The sequence below is a fragment of the Clarias gariepinus genome, chromosome 3 (assembly GCF_024256425.1).
Source record: "Clarias gariepinus isolate MV-2021 ecotype Netherlands chromosome 3, CGAR_prim_01v2, whole genome shotgun sequence".
Taxonomy (NCBI): Eukaryota; Metazoa; Chordata; class Actinopteri; order Siluriformes; family Clariidae; genus Clarias; species Clarias gariepinus.
Window position 1 is genome coordinate 15,162,648 of NC_071102.1, and position 16,329 is coordinate 15,178,976.

At 37.3% G+C, this 16,329-nt stretch overlaps 1 protein-coding gene across 2 annotated transcripts in view; it reads right to left on the reverse strand.

Moving 5' to 3' along the window:
• ptpn5 (protein tyrosine phosphatase non-receptor type 5) overlaps positions 1 to 16,329 on the reverse strand; it is a 90,253-nt gene that overhangs the window by 34,118 nt on the left and 39,806 nt on the right. For both annotated transcript variants that reach the window (XM_053491348.1, XM_053491349.1), the window contains exons 4-7: positions 11,317 to 11,394; positions 10,977 to 11,215; positions 7,043 to 7,229; positions 3,352 to 3,436 (exon numbers count right to left, since the gene is read on the reverse strand). In XM_053491348.1, coding sequence (XP_053347323.1) covers positions 3,352 to 3,436; positions 7,043 to 7,229; positions 10,977 to 11,215; positions 11,317 to 11,394 — 589 coding nt within the window. The remainder of the gene's footprint in view (positions 1 to 3,351; positions 3,437 to 7,042; positions 7,230 to 10,976; positions 11,216 to 11,316; positions 11,395 to 16,329) is intronic.

Consider the following 16,329-nt stretch of genomic DNA (forward strand, 5'->3'; position numbering starts at 1 on the left):
GATAATGGCTCTCACTGTGGTTGGCTGGAGTCCCAAAGCTTTAGAAATGGCTTTACAACCTTTACCAGACTGATAGATCTCAATTACTTTTGTTCTCATTTGTTTCTGAATTTCTTTGGATCTTGGCATGATGTCTAGCTTTTGAGGTGCTTTTGGTCTACTTCTCTGTGTCAGGTAGCTCCTATTTAAGTGTTTTCTTGATTGAAACAGGTGTGGCAGTAATCAGGCCTGGGGGTGACTACAGAAATTGAACTCAGGTGTGATAAACCACAGTTAAGTTATTTTTTAACAAGGGGGGCAATCACTTTTTCACACAGGGCCATGTAGGTTTGGATTTTTTTTCTCCCTAAATAATAAAAACCATCATTTAAAAACTGCATTTTGTGTTTACTTGGGTTATCTTTGACTAACAGTTAAATATGTTTGATGATCAGAAACATTTAAGTGTGACAAACATGCAAAAGAATAAGAAATCAGGAAGGGGGCAAATAGTTTTTCACACCACTGTATGTCAAAGAAAATTACATTTTCAAACTAGTTTTGAACGTAGAACAGAGGTAATGAAAGGCTTGGGTGTGTGCCCATAGCAAAACAACTAAATCATAACACTCAGACCTTTTATTTGGGGTAAAGTGACTTTTGCATTTCTGCGGTACTATTATTGACATTTATTTTACTCTCGTTTTGCAAAAGGCAGCGTCTATTTAGCGAGTATTTATACACCACCATACTACCACTGATCCCACACTTCCCTTCCGCCCTACAAAAGCCGCCACTTCCTGTGACTAAAACAAAGCTGCGCACTTCGCACCGGCGCCAGCAGCCCCACCTCAATCATAACACACTCGGATCACAAAGGGTGGCAACTCTCGCAAAGCTGACCAAACGCAAAATCAATCAGCGCTTAAACGCACACAAAGTTTTCCAGAGCACTCTGGCAGAAGTAGACTAGATAGAAGTAGACTAGACTAGAAGGAGACTGACTCTGACCATTTTAAAAATTCATTGGTACAGTAGTGACTTCTTTTGTTTCAGCTGTAGTGATGAAGGTAATCATGTTATCTTGTCATCTCTGCAACAGTGGACGCATATTCAGGTTTCATTCGAATTACATATTCTAAAATTAGTTTCTCATTAGTTTATGTAAAAGCAGACATTTCACTTACTATAAGCATATATTTTTTATGTCTGTGAGGAAAACATACATGGAGTTTCAGTTCATTTCCTGACGTGCTCAAGTTCACCAAAATCAATACAGGATAGCAAATAACGTTTTGTCGTCATTGTAAGTGCATTTAAATAAAAGTAGAGTCTCATAAAGCTTATGTAGCTTACATAATTTTATTATATAGTTTGTGCACATTAATCTGACAATAAATGTGGCACACCTACTTTTTCTGATGCATACCCGGAGTTTGTTTTATGGCTATGCAAGTGCTACACCTGAAAAAAAAAAAAAAACGCTCACTGCAATAAAGTTCACTTTGCTTAAATTTGCTTCATTTAATTTTATTTAATTTCTAAATTTGGACTTAAATTTTGGTATTGTGATTATGAATGAATTTAATTACAATGTTTACTTGAATTTATCTGCTACAACTGGCAACTCTCAACAGGCGGCTGAGAGAATTAACTTAGTCCGTAGTTATAGCGCCACTTAGCGGTAAAGCCAGCAAACACACGCCCCTAATGCTGTCACCACGGGAGACATGGCAGTAAAACTGCTATTCGGGTTGAGTACCATCTGTAACTCATTGGTTCCTCTCATTCCAGGACTTCTTTTTTGTGGTTCACGAGTCTGTGGCACAACATGGGAACGCAGATGCCCTCTTACAATGACACGCCCTGTATAGGCATGTTTATACTACTGACATGATGGCAGATAGCGTGCATCAAGGTCTGCGGTAACTAGAACTGGTCAAAAGAGGGAGATGAAGGTCACCTTTAGACCTGAAACCCTCTAAGTACATTAATGCAGACTTAAACCTGTGGGAAACTATCCTCAAAATCCAAATACACTAAGCATCCCATGAAAAATAGTATTAATGCAACACAATTTGAACAAAGACAATAACCAATCCTTAGATCATTATTTTAAGATTTTATGAAGAAAAATGCCCTTTTTTTCGCCAGGTGTTGTACATGTATACCCACACATTTACAGATCTGCATGAAAAATATATAGAAAATATAGCCAGACCCACAATCTGAAATTACTTTACATCATTATCTCATCTTATTCAAAGTGTGTTATAGAAATATGAATCCATGCCATGCTACTGCATTAAACACACAGCTACTGTACATACCTTTATCAGTAATCGCCCAGAATTATCAGCCATGATTGGATCACTGGCTGAAGTGACTGAATGTTTAGACTCTAGATATTGTAGCTCCCCTTAAAAAATCTTTACTTATAATCTTTACCTTCAAAAACACCATTTAAAAACCTCAAACGTAAGTTTTTGCATCAAAAGAAATTAGTAGTTTTTCAAACAGCTTGAAATTAAAGCATCCCAAGTTATAGAAAGGCTCTTAGTCATGCCAGATCTACTGTATGTATTCCTCCATTCTTATAGGAGATCAAAACAATCTTAGATTTCTATTTAATACTACCGTATATCAGAATTTACCAGAAATAAGACCACCACAGACTTATGCACACCAATAACATGTAGCACTGAGGACTAAATGTTTTTTTTTAGTGACAGATCTGAAAATATCAGGCACAAGTTCAGACTTTCAATTTTAAGCCAAATAATTTAATAAATAATCATGTAGGTGATAATATAACTATATCAGATCAGCAATTTAAATGTTTTATTTCACTTTAGGAGACAATCATTTAGGTTCTTCAGCTAAACATGATTGAAAATCTTTTAAACTAGCAGGCATTAAACTCTTGATCAAGCCTGACCTTGACACCTGTCAGTTGTCCAATTATAGGCCAATATCAAATCTCCCCTCTTATAGCCATAATCCCAGAAAAAAGTTGTAACATAAGAGTTATACTAATACCAACCATACATAATAAAAGCACTAATTAAATGTATCAGTAGGATTTATGCTTTATCACAGAGAAAGTGGTCTACTCAGATCAGGGTTGTGTCTCCTTAACTCCCCTTATAATTTAAGCTTGTTTCATCTGCAAGTGTGCAGACTTTCAAAACATTGTTTGCCATGCTCTCCAAGTTTTTTTTAGAGCTCACTCTTGTTAAGTTCACTGAAGGCCCATGTTTAAAATGCATGGTCCATTACTTAAATTAATCTATAGAAGGCTTCTTGAACGCCAAACTCATATATTATCATTTTAAATGAAAGCAATCTACTTAAAACCTTTAAACTACTCACTTGGCAGGATAGTTTTGTAGCGATTTTTCCTCACTACACCTGGAATGTTATATTCCTTTGGGTCCACAAAGTTCATAGGTGCTTCCTGTTTTGGACAGAGTCACAAGAAAGATGTCTTAATGAGATTTGCAATTGGAAAAATTGTCCTTTAAGTGTAAATTCATCAATGCATTTTGGCACATTAGTTAGCTAGGTAATCTGACCTACAGGCCTCTACAAATGCATTAAATATTTACGCTCATGACAAAAGAATTAAACAAAGAATGAATAAGTATGGCTTTCACTGAAGCCAATTCACAAATTACAAGTTCTGGAGCAATGTCCTTTAGGATTTATAAAATAAATAAAGTTTGAATTGCTTGGTTCTTCTAAAGAATAACAAAAAAGTATGTATTGGAATGGCATCTTTTTGTGAATCTTGAGACTTATGCAAAAATAAAGGTCTCAAACATTATAAAACTGAAACAATGTTGTAATTAAGAGTGTGCCAAAATGCCCCCAAATAATATGAGACACTAACAAGCTTCTACAGAAAATCAATTATGAATTATAGAGCATACACTGACCTAAAGGATTTTTGGAACACCTGTTCAATTTCTCATTAATGCGATTATCTAATCAACCAATCACATGGCAGTTACTTCAATGCATTTAGGGGTGTGGTCGTGGTAAAGACAATCTCCTGAACTCCAAACTGAATGTCAGAATGGGAAAGAAAGGTGATTTAAGCAATTTTGAGCGTGGCATGGTTGTTGGTGCCAGACGGGCCGGTCTGAGTATTTCACAATCTGCTCAGTTACTGGGATTTTCACGCACAACCATTTCTGGGGTTTACAAAGAATGGTGTGAAAAGGGAAATACATCCAGTATGTGGCAGTTCTGTGGGCAAAAATGCCTTGTTGATGCTAGAGGTCAGAGGAAAATGTGCTGACTGATTCAAGCTAATAGAAGAGCAACTTTCAATGAAATAACCACTTGTTACAACCGAGGTATGCAGCAAAGCATTTGTGAAGCCACAACACGCACAACCTTAAAGCGGATGGGCTACAACAGCAGAAGACCCCACCGGGTACCACTCATCTCCACTACAAATAGGAAAAAGAAGCTACAATTTGCACGAGCTCACCAAAATTGGAAAGTTGAAGACTGGAAAAATGTTGCCTGGTCTGATGAGTCTCGATTTATGTTGAGACATTCAAATAGTAGCGTCAGAATTTGGGGTAAACAGAATGAGAACATAGATACATCATGCCTTGTTACCACTGTGCAGGCTGCTGCTGGCGGTGTAATGGTGTGGGGAATGTTTTCTTGGCACACTTTAGGCCCCTTAGTGCCAATTGGGCATCGTTTAAATGCCACGGGTTACCTGAGCATTGTTTCTGACCATGTCCATCCCTTTATGACCACCATGGCTACTCCCAGCAGGATAATGCACCATGTCACAAAGCTCGAATCATATCAAATTGGTTTCTTGAACATGACAATGAGTTCACTGTACTAAAATGGCCCCCACAGTCACCAGATCTCAACCTAATAGGTAAGATTACCTGCTATGTCCGGTGCTCTGGCTCCCGGGATACACCTAACCAAGCAGATCATTTACTGCGTTCTGTTTCACCCAAATGAGGATGGGTTCCCTGTTGAGTCTGGTTCCTCTCAAGGTTTCTTCCTATTACCATCTCAGGGAGTTTTTCCTTGCCACTGTCGCCCTCGGCTTGCTCACCAGGGACAAACTGACCATTTTGATTCATACAAATTCACATTTCATACAAACTTAAATAATTCTTTTGACTGTGTAAAGCTGCTTTGCGGCAATGAAAATTGCTAAAAGCGCTATACAAATAAAATTGAATTGAATTGAATTGAATTGAATTAATAGAGCATCTTTGGTATGTAGTGGAACGGGAGCTTCGTGCCCTGAATGTGCATCCCAAAAATCTCTATCAACTGCAAGATGCTATCCTATCAATATGGGCCAACATTTCTAAAGAATGCTTTTAGCACCTTGTTGAATCAATGCCACGTAGAATTAAGGCAGTTCTGAAGGCGAAAGGGGGTCAAACACCCTATTAGTATGGTGTTCCTAATAATCCTTTAGGTGAGTGTACTTACTGTATTTTAGTTTTAGCGCACACACCAGTTTACCGACAGAGACTCTCACTCGCACAAACGCGCACACACACACACACACACACACACACACACACACATACTGTTTATAGTAAACAGTTTATGTGCGCACGGGTATTGACTATACAAGTGATGCACGCACACTGAGACCGAGCATAGGAGCTGATTACCCACAACAGTGCTCGTATTTCAAAATCTTGCTCGTTTACCGAGATAAAGTTCATCAAAAATTTTTGCTTATCTTCCAAAACACGTGCAGACCAAGTAACTCGCAATACAAGGTTTCACTGTATATCCATACTTAAAATACATTGTGTTTGCCATCCAAAATGATTTTGGTCAGTTTCCTTTTCTACTAAATCAGTGATCGCTATCATACCATACCTGAACAGGTATAATTGTGGTTTACCACAGTAAAGTAAGCATGTTTTTAGGTAAAACATATTTAATCACATATATTCACATTAACCAAGTAGTAATCTCATATATACCCAATATTTTCACTCACCTTAATCAAGTACTAAATATAACCATAAACAGTACACCTCTAAACTAAGGTTTGCTATTAAAACTTTAAAAACTGTTGAATAAACTGTTAAATTAACTGATGCATTGTAAGACATAGAGTGCCCAGAGAAGCATAGTGCTTTCTTGCATAAGATCATAGTAAACATAACACTTTCATAAATAGGAAGAGAGGTCAGCCTGAACCAGCCTGAAATATGCAAACAACAAACAAGGGACTTAAAGAGAGAAGCCATGCTAAAACGTAAAGGGTGTAAAGGGACAGACTCAAGAAATGAATGAGTTATAGGTATTAGGCTAACATGTAAAGGCGAACAAAAAAAAAGGGAAAAAAAAACTGGAACAAGTGACCAAAATTGATAAACAGAAGTAAGTAAAAACAAGGTTACCAATTTGGCAAAAAAAGTAACCGTAACAAGTGCACCAAATTTGGCAAACAGAAGGATTGAATTTCTCTCGAGTCTGTTCTTTGCCTGTTCTTGAACTGGCATTGGGTTGGCTTACTTGGACTTTGTTGCTGCCATAAACTCCAGCTTATTTCATTCAGATTAACCGACTACTGAGTCTTTTTTTATACTATTATAATTTAAGTTACTGCTTATGTTTAAGTGCTAAAGTATAACTGGCATTAACAGTGGAAGACAAAAATCTCTTACAGTAATTTTTAAAAAAGGGAACCACCTGAGACACTCTTATGCATTGATTTATAGTGACTACATAATCATAAGTATCATAAAAAAGCTTATGATCTAATTGCTATACTAACTACCTGTGCAACATGACAATTCATCAAAATAATGCAATAAGTAGAAATGTAATTTCTGTTGTCATCAATCAAACGTGCCTTTTTTGTAAAAAAAAAATGCATTTACATCTCCATTTTTATGGTATGGGTTTAGATGACCTTTGAACCTTTCACTCTTTTTACAGAGTACACCCAAGTTGATTTATTTTATCATTATTACCTCTGAATTTTATAATGTACATACACTATGTCTTTAGGTAGGTATAAATATACTTCTTTAATTAATCTCACATAGAACTCAGCTTGTAGAACAGCATCATCCAGAGCACGCATATGTAGTTGTGCTGGTGTCAGAGGGTTGGATGCATTCTCCAAGTACTCTTGTGTACTCTGGTCTCGAGGAGACAGTAGCATTCCATATGGTTCTGTGGTGCCAGGTGTGCACATATCCAAAGTCAGAGACACATTTGAACCTCTCCTGCAATTACACAATATCCGAATAACAGCATTACATTGGGTATATAAATTGTATGTTTGTTTTTACTGCAGGGCAGAAAATACATTTGTGTGGTGTTTAACAGCCCTTATACACACAAATAACAAGAAAAACACAACAACTTTTAACATGTAGTCAATTTTGTAGTCAAAAAATAAATTGCAACATTCAGAAACCAGATGGGGAAAAATAAGTACACTATATAATTCAGTAAAAATAAAACCATCATTACCAACAATAACAAAGTAAATGTTTAAAACAGCAAAGAGACTGACTCTGACCATTTTAATAATTCTTTGATTTCTTTGCTTTGTAGTGATGGAGGTAATCCTGTATTCTCTCCGCGGCAGTGGATGCACATATAATTTACTTTTTCATACAAATTACATAATCTAAAATTTGTAAAAAGTTTAAAAGCAGACATTTCGCTTTCTAAGTATATATTTTCTCATGTCTGTGAGGCGAGTATACACAGAGATTTTTCATCATTGTGACGCCTAAAATAGATGTAGGATTATTTTTTATATTCTAAATAAAAATGCTTTTCTAAACGCAAGCTATTGTTGTTTATCTCCGCCTCTTTAACTTCCTACATAGTCTAATTAGCGCTCAATCGCACACAAAGTGTTCCAGAGCGAGGAGGAATTACAATACAAAGCATGTTATGATGAGGAAATTTTCTATCTCTTCCATTCCAGCAATTAAAAAACGGTAACAAAGTCAATTTTAGAATCCGCAGGAGCTCAGTAGTCTGAGCGCAACCTCTTGCGGGCGCGCTTTTCTCTGAATACGCTGTGTTCATGGGGGTGGGGCTAATAAACACGCAAGTTACGGGCTTGTTGCTGAATGATTTACTCCGATAAAGAGCCGTATAAGAACTGTGGCAGCTTGCACACCCAAAAATGAATGCAGGATTATTTTTTATAGTCTAAATAAAAATGCTTTTCATAAATGTGGGCTATTGTTATCCCTACACACATAGTTTTTCTAATTACACATAATAAAATCTAAAGGCTCACTGTGTTAACGTTTATGTTGCTTAAATTCGATCATAAAAATATTTAATTTAATTTAAATGATAAATTTGTACTGTAATGTTAGTACTGTAATTATGAATTAATTTAATTACAATTACTCATTAATCCTGGAGAAAATGAACTAAGGCCTAAGGTCTCAGTCTATAGTTATATAGCGCTACTCAGTGGTAAAAGCCAGCAAACGCACAAATCCAAATGCTGTCGCCATGTTACCAGGCACATTGACATCAGCTTCATGTCAGGCAATCTCCAAGGGAGAGAGGAGTTCAACTTATTTGTCCTTGGGCTTCCTCTCTCAGAGGGTTTTCCCTGTAGCAGGTCAAGCACACCAAATAAAACTGGTTGACTGGCAGCAAGTGCAGCCTGTGCCTCTAACAGTGCTATCTGTCCTAAAAGTCTAATAAAGTCATATATATAGATATATAAAAAAAAGCCAATATAGATAAAGATAACTTCAGGTATTGTTCCGTCATTACTTAGTATTGCCCACATGTTTTTTCTTTTTTACTTCATTTTTGTTAAATAAAAAAAATTGCATATACTGTATTATGTTGTTTATCTGAGATTTTATTTGCTACTAAACTAAGACCACTCTGATCAGATGATCCAGACATTTAGGAAATATACAGCAGTTGTGCATGTCATGTCTCAAGTGTCAGCTGGTAAATCTGCAAGCCACCCCAAAATGACGTTGCACTCTCTTCCTCTGATCGAGAATAAATTGGCATGGACCCTACTTTTTTTAGTTAGAGTAAACTTCATGTGGGAATTGCTTTGTACGAGTTATAGTGGACAGGTGCAATATATAGAAGCAGCATTTCTACGCAATTCAATACGTTCAAGAACTAAAAGAAAAAATCCACACACTGGGGCAAAAAACGTAGACAAAAAGTGCTCATATTAGTAATATAGTTCAAAGTGGTTAAAGACTTAATTAATCAATGAAATAAATTTATTAAAGTGTCAAGGACACTTTAATTAATTATTAATGATGAGCAGCAGTCAGGGAAGCTGACTGTGAGGTTAGGCAAGCAGACAGATTCACCAATTTAGTTTCTTAAAATAGTGGATATATCTCAGTAGGTAATGGTAGTTTCCGAGAGGAAAGAGCTGGGACCGTGTGTGGAGACCAATCATTACAAAGAACGAAAGATTGCTAAATTTCCAAAGTGTTTTCTGAATTGTTTCTAACTTCATAGATAACCACATGAGGATTCCTTCCAGTGTAGTGGTATGCGCCCCATGACTCCCATGTCCTAAGAAGAAAAAAAAAACATTTTCCCATTCTGTTCAGTTCACACCAGTTCCTCCCTATTCTGTTTGATTTGTTTGGTGACCCTGCCACATCCCAACAACTCACAGACAGAGTCATCTGCATGGATAATGCATATGCTGCCGATTTTGATATCATAACTTACAGCAATGACTGGCATCTGCAATCTTAGAGCTGTCTTGAAATGTAGAGCTCACAGCCAACACAAAGAATTAAAAAGGGGTAGGCCAATTCCTGGGGCTGTCTGGCTTTAATCGCAGGGTTGGGTCTAAAGATCTGGATGACATGTAGTGATGTATCTTCACCTTCTCTATAGAGAATTTGCTAATTACTCTCAGATTTATATATATATATATATATATATATATATATATAATTTTTTTTTTTTTTTTTTTTTTTCTTGTCACTTTCAATTATTACGTTTATGTGGGCCTAAGTGCCCATGATGTCGTTATCAATTTACTGGTGTGTAATTGATAATTAATGTTAATGTGTTATGTGATGTTAATGTAACTAATATAAAATATTTACGATCCAATGATGGACTAATTACTACAGTAATAAATACATTTTCAGTATGTTCAAGTGTATGTTACGTGGCAATAAAATGAAGTCGGCTGATGAACTGAATGTACTGAATGACCTGATTATCCCATTAATGGATGTATTTCTTCTTTGATGGCACAGGCATATTCCCAGATGACAATATTGTGGGAGCATAAGGCATCATTGACTCAAATGAATTAGCCACATAACACTCCTGACCTTAATCCCAATAAAGGCTCTGAGTTGAGGTGAAGAACGCCTTATGGTATGCTTTGACTTTTCAATTACCAGCAGAGATGATCAATTATGGCAAAAATCATAAACATAATTATTATGTTAGATTATCTGATTTTTAAACAGCATTACTCATTAAACTTTGGAAACATTATGCATTTTTTGAACTAAAAAATCCACTTTTCCTGACCTTCATTCTAAAACTTAAAAAGGAAATTACTAGAATTTTTTATAGATATGGGGGAAATGCAGCACTGTAATGCAAAGGGATATGCTGGATTAATATCACAAAAAGAAAAACATTTTGAAAAGCTGTACAGCACAATAAACATTTTATCTTTTTTAATATTCATATTTTCTGGAAGCCAAAATTCTATTTTTAATTTTTTTTTTTAATTGCACAACCTTCGTCATCAAAAATATGGTCAAAACCATGCCACAGAGAATTCACACCAAAATCAAAGCTAAAAATGCTCCAATTAAATATTTGTGTGTGTGTGTGTGTGTGTGTGTGTGTGTGTGTGTGTGTGTGTGTGTGTGTGTGTGACTATAGTTTGTCAAGGCAATGCATTAGTACTAACAACAGGAAATAATGTAGAGTGTAAATGTTTAGGTAAAATGTGTTTAAAATTTTATCACCTTTCCTGCAAGCCCACTGGTTTGACCTTGAGGGTAGTGGGGTCACCATCTGTCTTTATATCCATGAAGCAATCAAAGACAGGGGTCTCAGGAACTGCATCCAGCTCATAAAAATCTTCTTGCTTGGCATCAGTCCATTCTGAGTAAGTAAAGGACGGCTGTCTGCTCATGGATTGGCGACGGTCATCATGGAAGCCAGTGGAGTTCCCTGGCACCAATGTTCTAATGCAGAACAATGCCTGGAGAAAAAAAAAACTTTAAGCATTTGAATGCTGTGCACATAAAATAGGTTTTCAAAGATAACAGTGGAGAACTGTAGAGCATAGAATAAAGTACTTACTCCAGTGCCAAGGATAACTACTCCAAGGAACAGTGTTGCTAACAGTGGACATACACACTCAACTCTCCAAATCTCCATCTGTAGACATGGACAGGTCTTCATTATTAATGGTGGCAACTCATTGGTAAAGAGTTAATTGTTTGAACAAAATTAGGTTATATTCCACAACTTATGTCCATGAATTGTTGGTTTGATAAGAAAAACTACAGAGGATCTCAAAAATTAGATTATTGTGGAAAAGTTTTTTTTTTTTTTTTTTTTTTTTGTAATTTAGATACTTTTTTGTAATTAACTATAAAACATTCATATATTTTAGATTTATTTCACATAATATTTTTTTTGGTTTGTTTATAAGTTAAGAAGTTGATAAAGTTTATAAATATGTTGATAATTATGCACCCATCCTCATTTGGTTATTAACATATAGAAGGAATCGATTTGCAGTCATAGTGTGTTAGAAGGCTGGAAGTTCAGATCTGCTCAGCATCACATGTTTCCATCTACTGGCAAGCTTTACGGAGATGCCATTTTTAATTTTCAAGCACGAGTTAGCTGCCCATAGTGCCAAAAATACCAGTAACTGGTTTGCTGACCATGATATGACATGATAATAATGGTGGATTTTGTTTTACAGCTCATAAAAATCAAATCAACAAAATAAAGACAAACAAAATAGGCTTAAAATATTTCAATTCATTTGTACTGGATCTAAAATATTTAGGTCTTACATTTTGACATTAATAAATAATAATAAAAAAACCTTTCCACATTTTTTGTTTTTTTGCTCTAGTACACAAACATTTGCTTCATTGTCCACAAAGATCGTGTTGTTTAATTTTTCTGTACTTTGCTGTAAATCTTTGAATGCTGCTTCCTCCTGACTAAGTGTTATAATGCACAGGATAGTTACATGTCAAACAGCTGTTTCATGAGTGTGAATCTTCCTTAATAGATGTCAGTTTTTCAGGGGTCATCAATAATATATTATTTACACAAAATAATATACCGCACATAAATTATATCTGTAATTTTTTTATATGTTTTGGTACATTTATAACAAATAACATGGTTTGCGAGTGTTCCGCAAGACAAGCAAAAATTTTTAACAAAAACGAGCAAGTCTTCGTTTATCATTTATCACGCATGCGCTTATTTTTTTGTTGCCGAGCATCACGTGATCACAACTGAGACAATGTTTTTTTCTCTCGCACGCTGCGGAATTGTGGGTAATCGTCTCCCCTGCTCAGTCTTGTGCGTCTCTCACTGGTATAATCAACATCGGTGTGCGTGTGTACTATTTACTATAACACTGTGACCAGTGTGTGCGTGCAAAGCCTCTTTTATTTTTATGTTTGTGTGTGTGTGTGTGTACAGCATGTGTGCTCTGTTTATTATAACGTGTGTAAGCATGCGTAAAACAGCAAGTCTCGTTAGAGAGGTTAAAGATCCATTTTCTCTCTCTCAGGTTACACTGAGTCTATTGGTGTGTGCGCACGAGTCATTGTACACCAGGCATCTCCCGTCCTCCCATGCTAATGGAAACACTGCTCTGTCGTGATTCGTTTTAAAAGTAAAGTGCCGGGTAATTTGTTTTATTTTTACTTTACAGCATTAAATCAGTGTGTACGCGCACTCGAGTGTCAGCGATGTTTCTTGTTCATTTTCCCGATAAGGCAGTGTTTTTTTATTAGTGTGTGTGTGTGACCCCCCTACTTTTTTAATAATTGGGTTCGGTCAGAAGTATTCCTATATACTTTTGTACTTTTCTTGTGTACCATATAGGTATTCAAAAAAAAAGTACTTCAGAATGCTACTGCTACAATAAGAATATATTTATGGTATATTACTTGTGTATTTGTAACACAGTAAAATTTGCTGTAAGATTACTACATATCATAGCCATGAAGAATATATATTCTATAAATATATATTCTATATTTATAATATATAATGTTTTATTTATATATATTATTAACACTTTAATTTCATTCATCACTGTGTCAGGCATGTGTATGTGTACATACACTTAATACACCTAAAATTGTGCTTTTAATTGTTCAAAAATAACAAACAAGTATACTAATCATTAGTCTGGGTGCAAGTACACTTAATTATGTTTTGGCATCAATCAGTAGATTGATGTTATTGAAGTTCGCTAAGTAAGAAGAGTAAGTTTATCAGTAACGAAAGAACCACAGTGTTGTATATTTCATTGAGGCAGTGATGTTACAACAATGGTTACAACTCTGGACTTCTGATACACCAAGCAAGCCACTGCAAAGAAGACCTGCACTTCTCTTTAATCCTGTCAGCAGAAACAGCAGCAAATCCTCAGCACCGGGGAATGCTGCTATACTGGGAAGAGAGGGTGCAGTAACTCGCTAAGACAGAAACCGGGAATGACTCAGAAGGCTCAGGTGGTGTAGAGCATGGGTCAGGTGGTGCAGAGTATGGCTCAGGTTGTGCAGGACATGGATCAGGCAGCATCAGGTGTGGCTGAGGCAGCACAGGGCATAGCTCAAGCAGCATAGGGCATGGCGTTTTAGGGTTTTCCAGGCTGAGAGAGCAAACAGAGTCTTTGTCATGGCTAAGAACGCTGACAGAGACCTCTTTAGGGCTAACTGAGCAAACAGGGCCTTCGTTAGGGGTAATATAGCAAAATTGGTCTTTATCAGGGCTAACAGAGCAAACAGGACCTTCATCAAGGGTAACAGGGTTAACAGAGTTTAACAAGGCTAACGGGCTGACAGGGTATTCAGCAAGATTAAAAGGGGGCTAAACATGACCTTAATCAAAACTAACAGAAAAAAAGCTCTGAAAAAATGGCACTGAATTTTGGCTGAGAGTGGCTCCTGTAGGTTACCCCATACACCTTCATCTCAAGCTAAATAAGCTCCTCTGCTAGCTGTTGGATGACATACAGCCACTGCTGATAGTCTTCGCCTTCCGTCCTCTGTCGACACTCAGCCTGGGAATCGTCCTAATCTTGGACCCTACCGTACAGGAACCCCTAGTCTTTTCTTTGCTTGGCTGCACTAGTCGCTCACCCCTCCTAGTCTTCTTCCAGGGCACTCTGTGGGATTTCGCACACCTATCTCCCACGTGCTCAGCAATATTTCAGTTGTTACACAGCTAACAAGGCTCTCAAGAGGGCCAACAAAGCAAACAGGACTAACAGTGCTAACAGGGTTAACAGCGCTAACAGTGTTGAGAGCACTTACAGTGTTAACAGGGCTGACAGGGTCAAGCTCTAACATAATATCACATAATAGTTGCTTGAGTTTTGCCTGGTTGCTTTTATCTTGAGCTGATCAAGCTGTCTTTCAAATGCTGCTCTCTCTTCCTGCAGTTCCTGCAGACACTCCAAAATTTGCATTTCTGGAAGCACAGCATGGCATTTTCACCAGTAAAGTGAGCCTCTCTGCTCACTGTTGGATGGCACACAGCCACTGTCGATAGTCTTCGCCTTCTGCCCTTTATTGACACTAGGTCTATGGTTCCTCCTTGCCCTGGACCGCTGAGTTTAAACCCCCTTGTCCTTTCTTCACAGTTGATGCGAGGACCCATGTCACCCTGAGCCATGCTGCGTCTTGAAGGGCACAAATCACAAGCCCTCCCAGCTTGGCTGTGCTGCTCTTTCCAGGCCACCAGGCAGGATCTCCCTCCTCTCTCCTGCTTACTTTGTGATGTTACTGGCATCCCGTTGGATAGAGAGGCAATTGCCCAGAAAATCTGCCCACCTCACTGTTATTACAGCAATAATATATAAAACAATATTTAGGGCAGAACCTTCCACTATATCTCAGTTGTGGTCTTACAATTTGTCACCGAAGGTTAATTGAAGGATGCAGACTAGCATAATTGTAGAAGTTAAGACTTTAATAAACAAAACATACATGAAGCAATTAACAAAAATAGGCCCAAAACACCAACTGTGAGAAACTGTGGCAATAAAACAGGATAGAACAAACTTGTAGGTCAGGTCGGACAATAGACATATAGCGGTCATTGAGTCTGTCCTGCGCTTATTCATCACTGTCTGGTTTGGAGCAGCCACAAAACAGGATAGGAACAGATTGCAGAAAACAGTAAAAACTACAGAAAATGTTTTTTTTTGAGCTCCCCTGCCCCCTCTCCATGACTACTCTGAGAAACAAGCAGGAAAAATCTCTACAGACCCCTCACACCCAGGACACAACCTTTTTCACCTCTTCCGTTCGGGCAGGTAAATTCCGTTCGTTTCAGTAAATGTTAATATGATCTTTAGGGTCCTAATGAAAAGTTTGTAATATATTTAATTAAAAAATCTCAATGGTTGTGTAAAAAAAACTACTTTTAACTGGTAAAAACTAGCTTTGTTCTCAGCAACCTATTTCAGTGCATGTTTCTTTAAATGCTTATGATCTCTGCTGAGCCCGCCCCCCCCAGTTCTGTGGGGCGTGTCTTCACAACACACGTGGGGTATAGCCACGGAAGTGTAGTCCGTCTTAAATCAAACCAAAACTACTTAAGAAAACAGGCTCAGGCTCTATATTCCAGCGTTTTCCAGTTTGGACTGCATTACCCACAAAGCATTGCCCACAACGCAGTACGGTTTGATTTAAGTACGGAACCTACGCGGAAGTTTGTAATATTGCCTGACAATGCAGAGATTAAAAGAATGGACATGCATCGACTCGATTTGTCTTTCTCATCACTGCATGGGCATGAATTAACAGGCTGTTATGCTGCTGCGAGCAACAACAACATAAAGCGGAGAAGCTTACTGAGAGAGATACGGACGCGATGTGTTTACTGATGTGTTTACATGACTTCTTAATCTTCGACAGACATCGTTATAAACCATCTAACGTAACAAAGGTAAGCGTAATATAGTTTTCCGACTACGTACACAGTTTGCAACTAGACAATCACCTCAATGCATTGTTTATTATAAACGGGCGATTAGGGATTATATAGAGACGGATGTACATAGAGAAGACAATATAACCATGTTCTATGAGAGTATAAGTT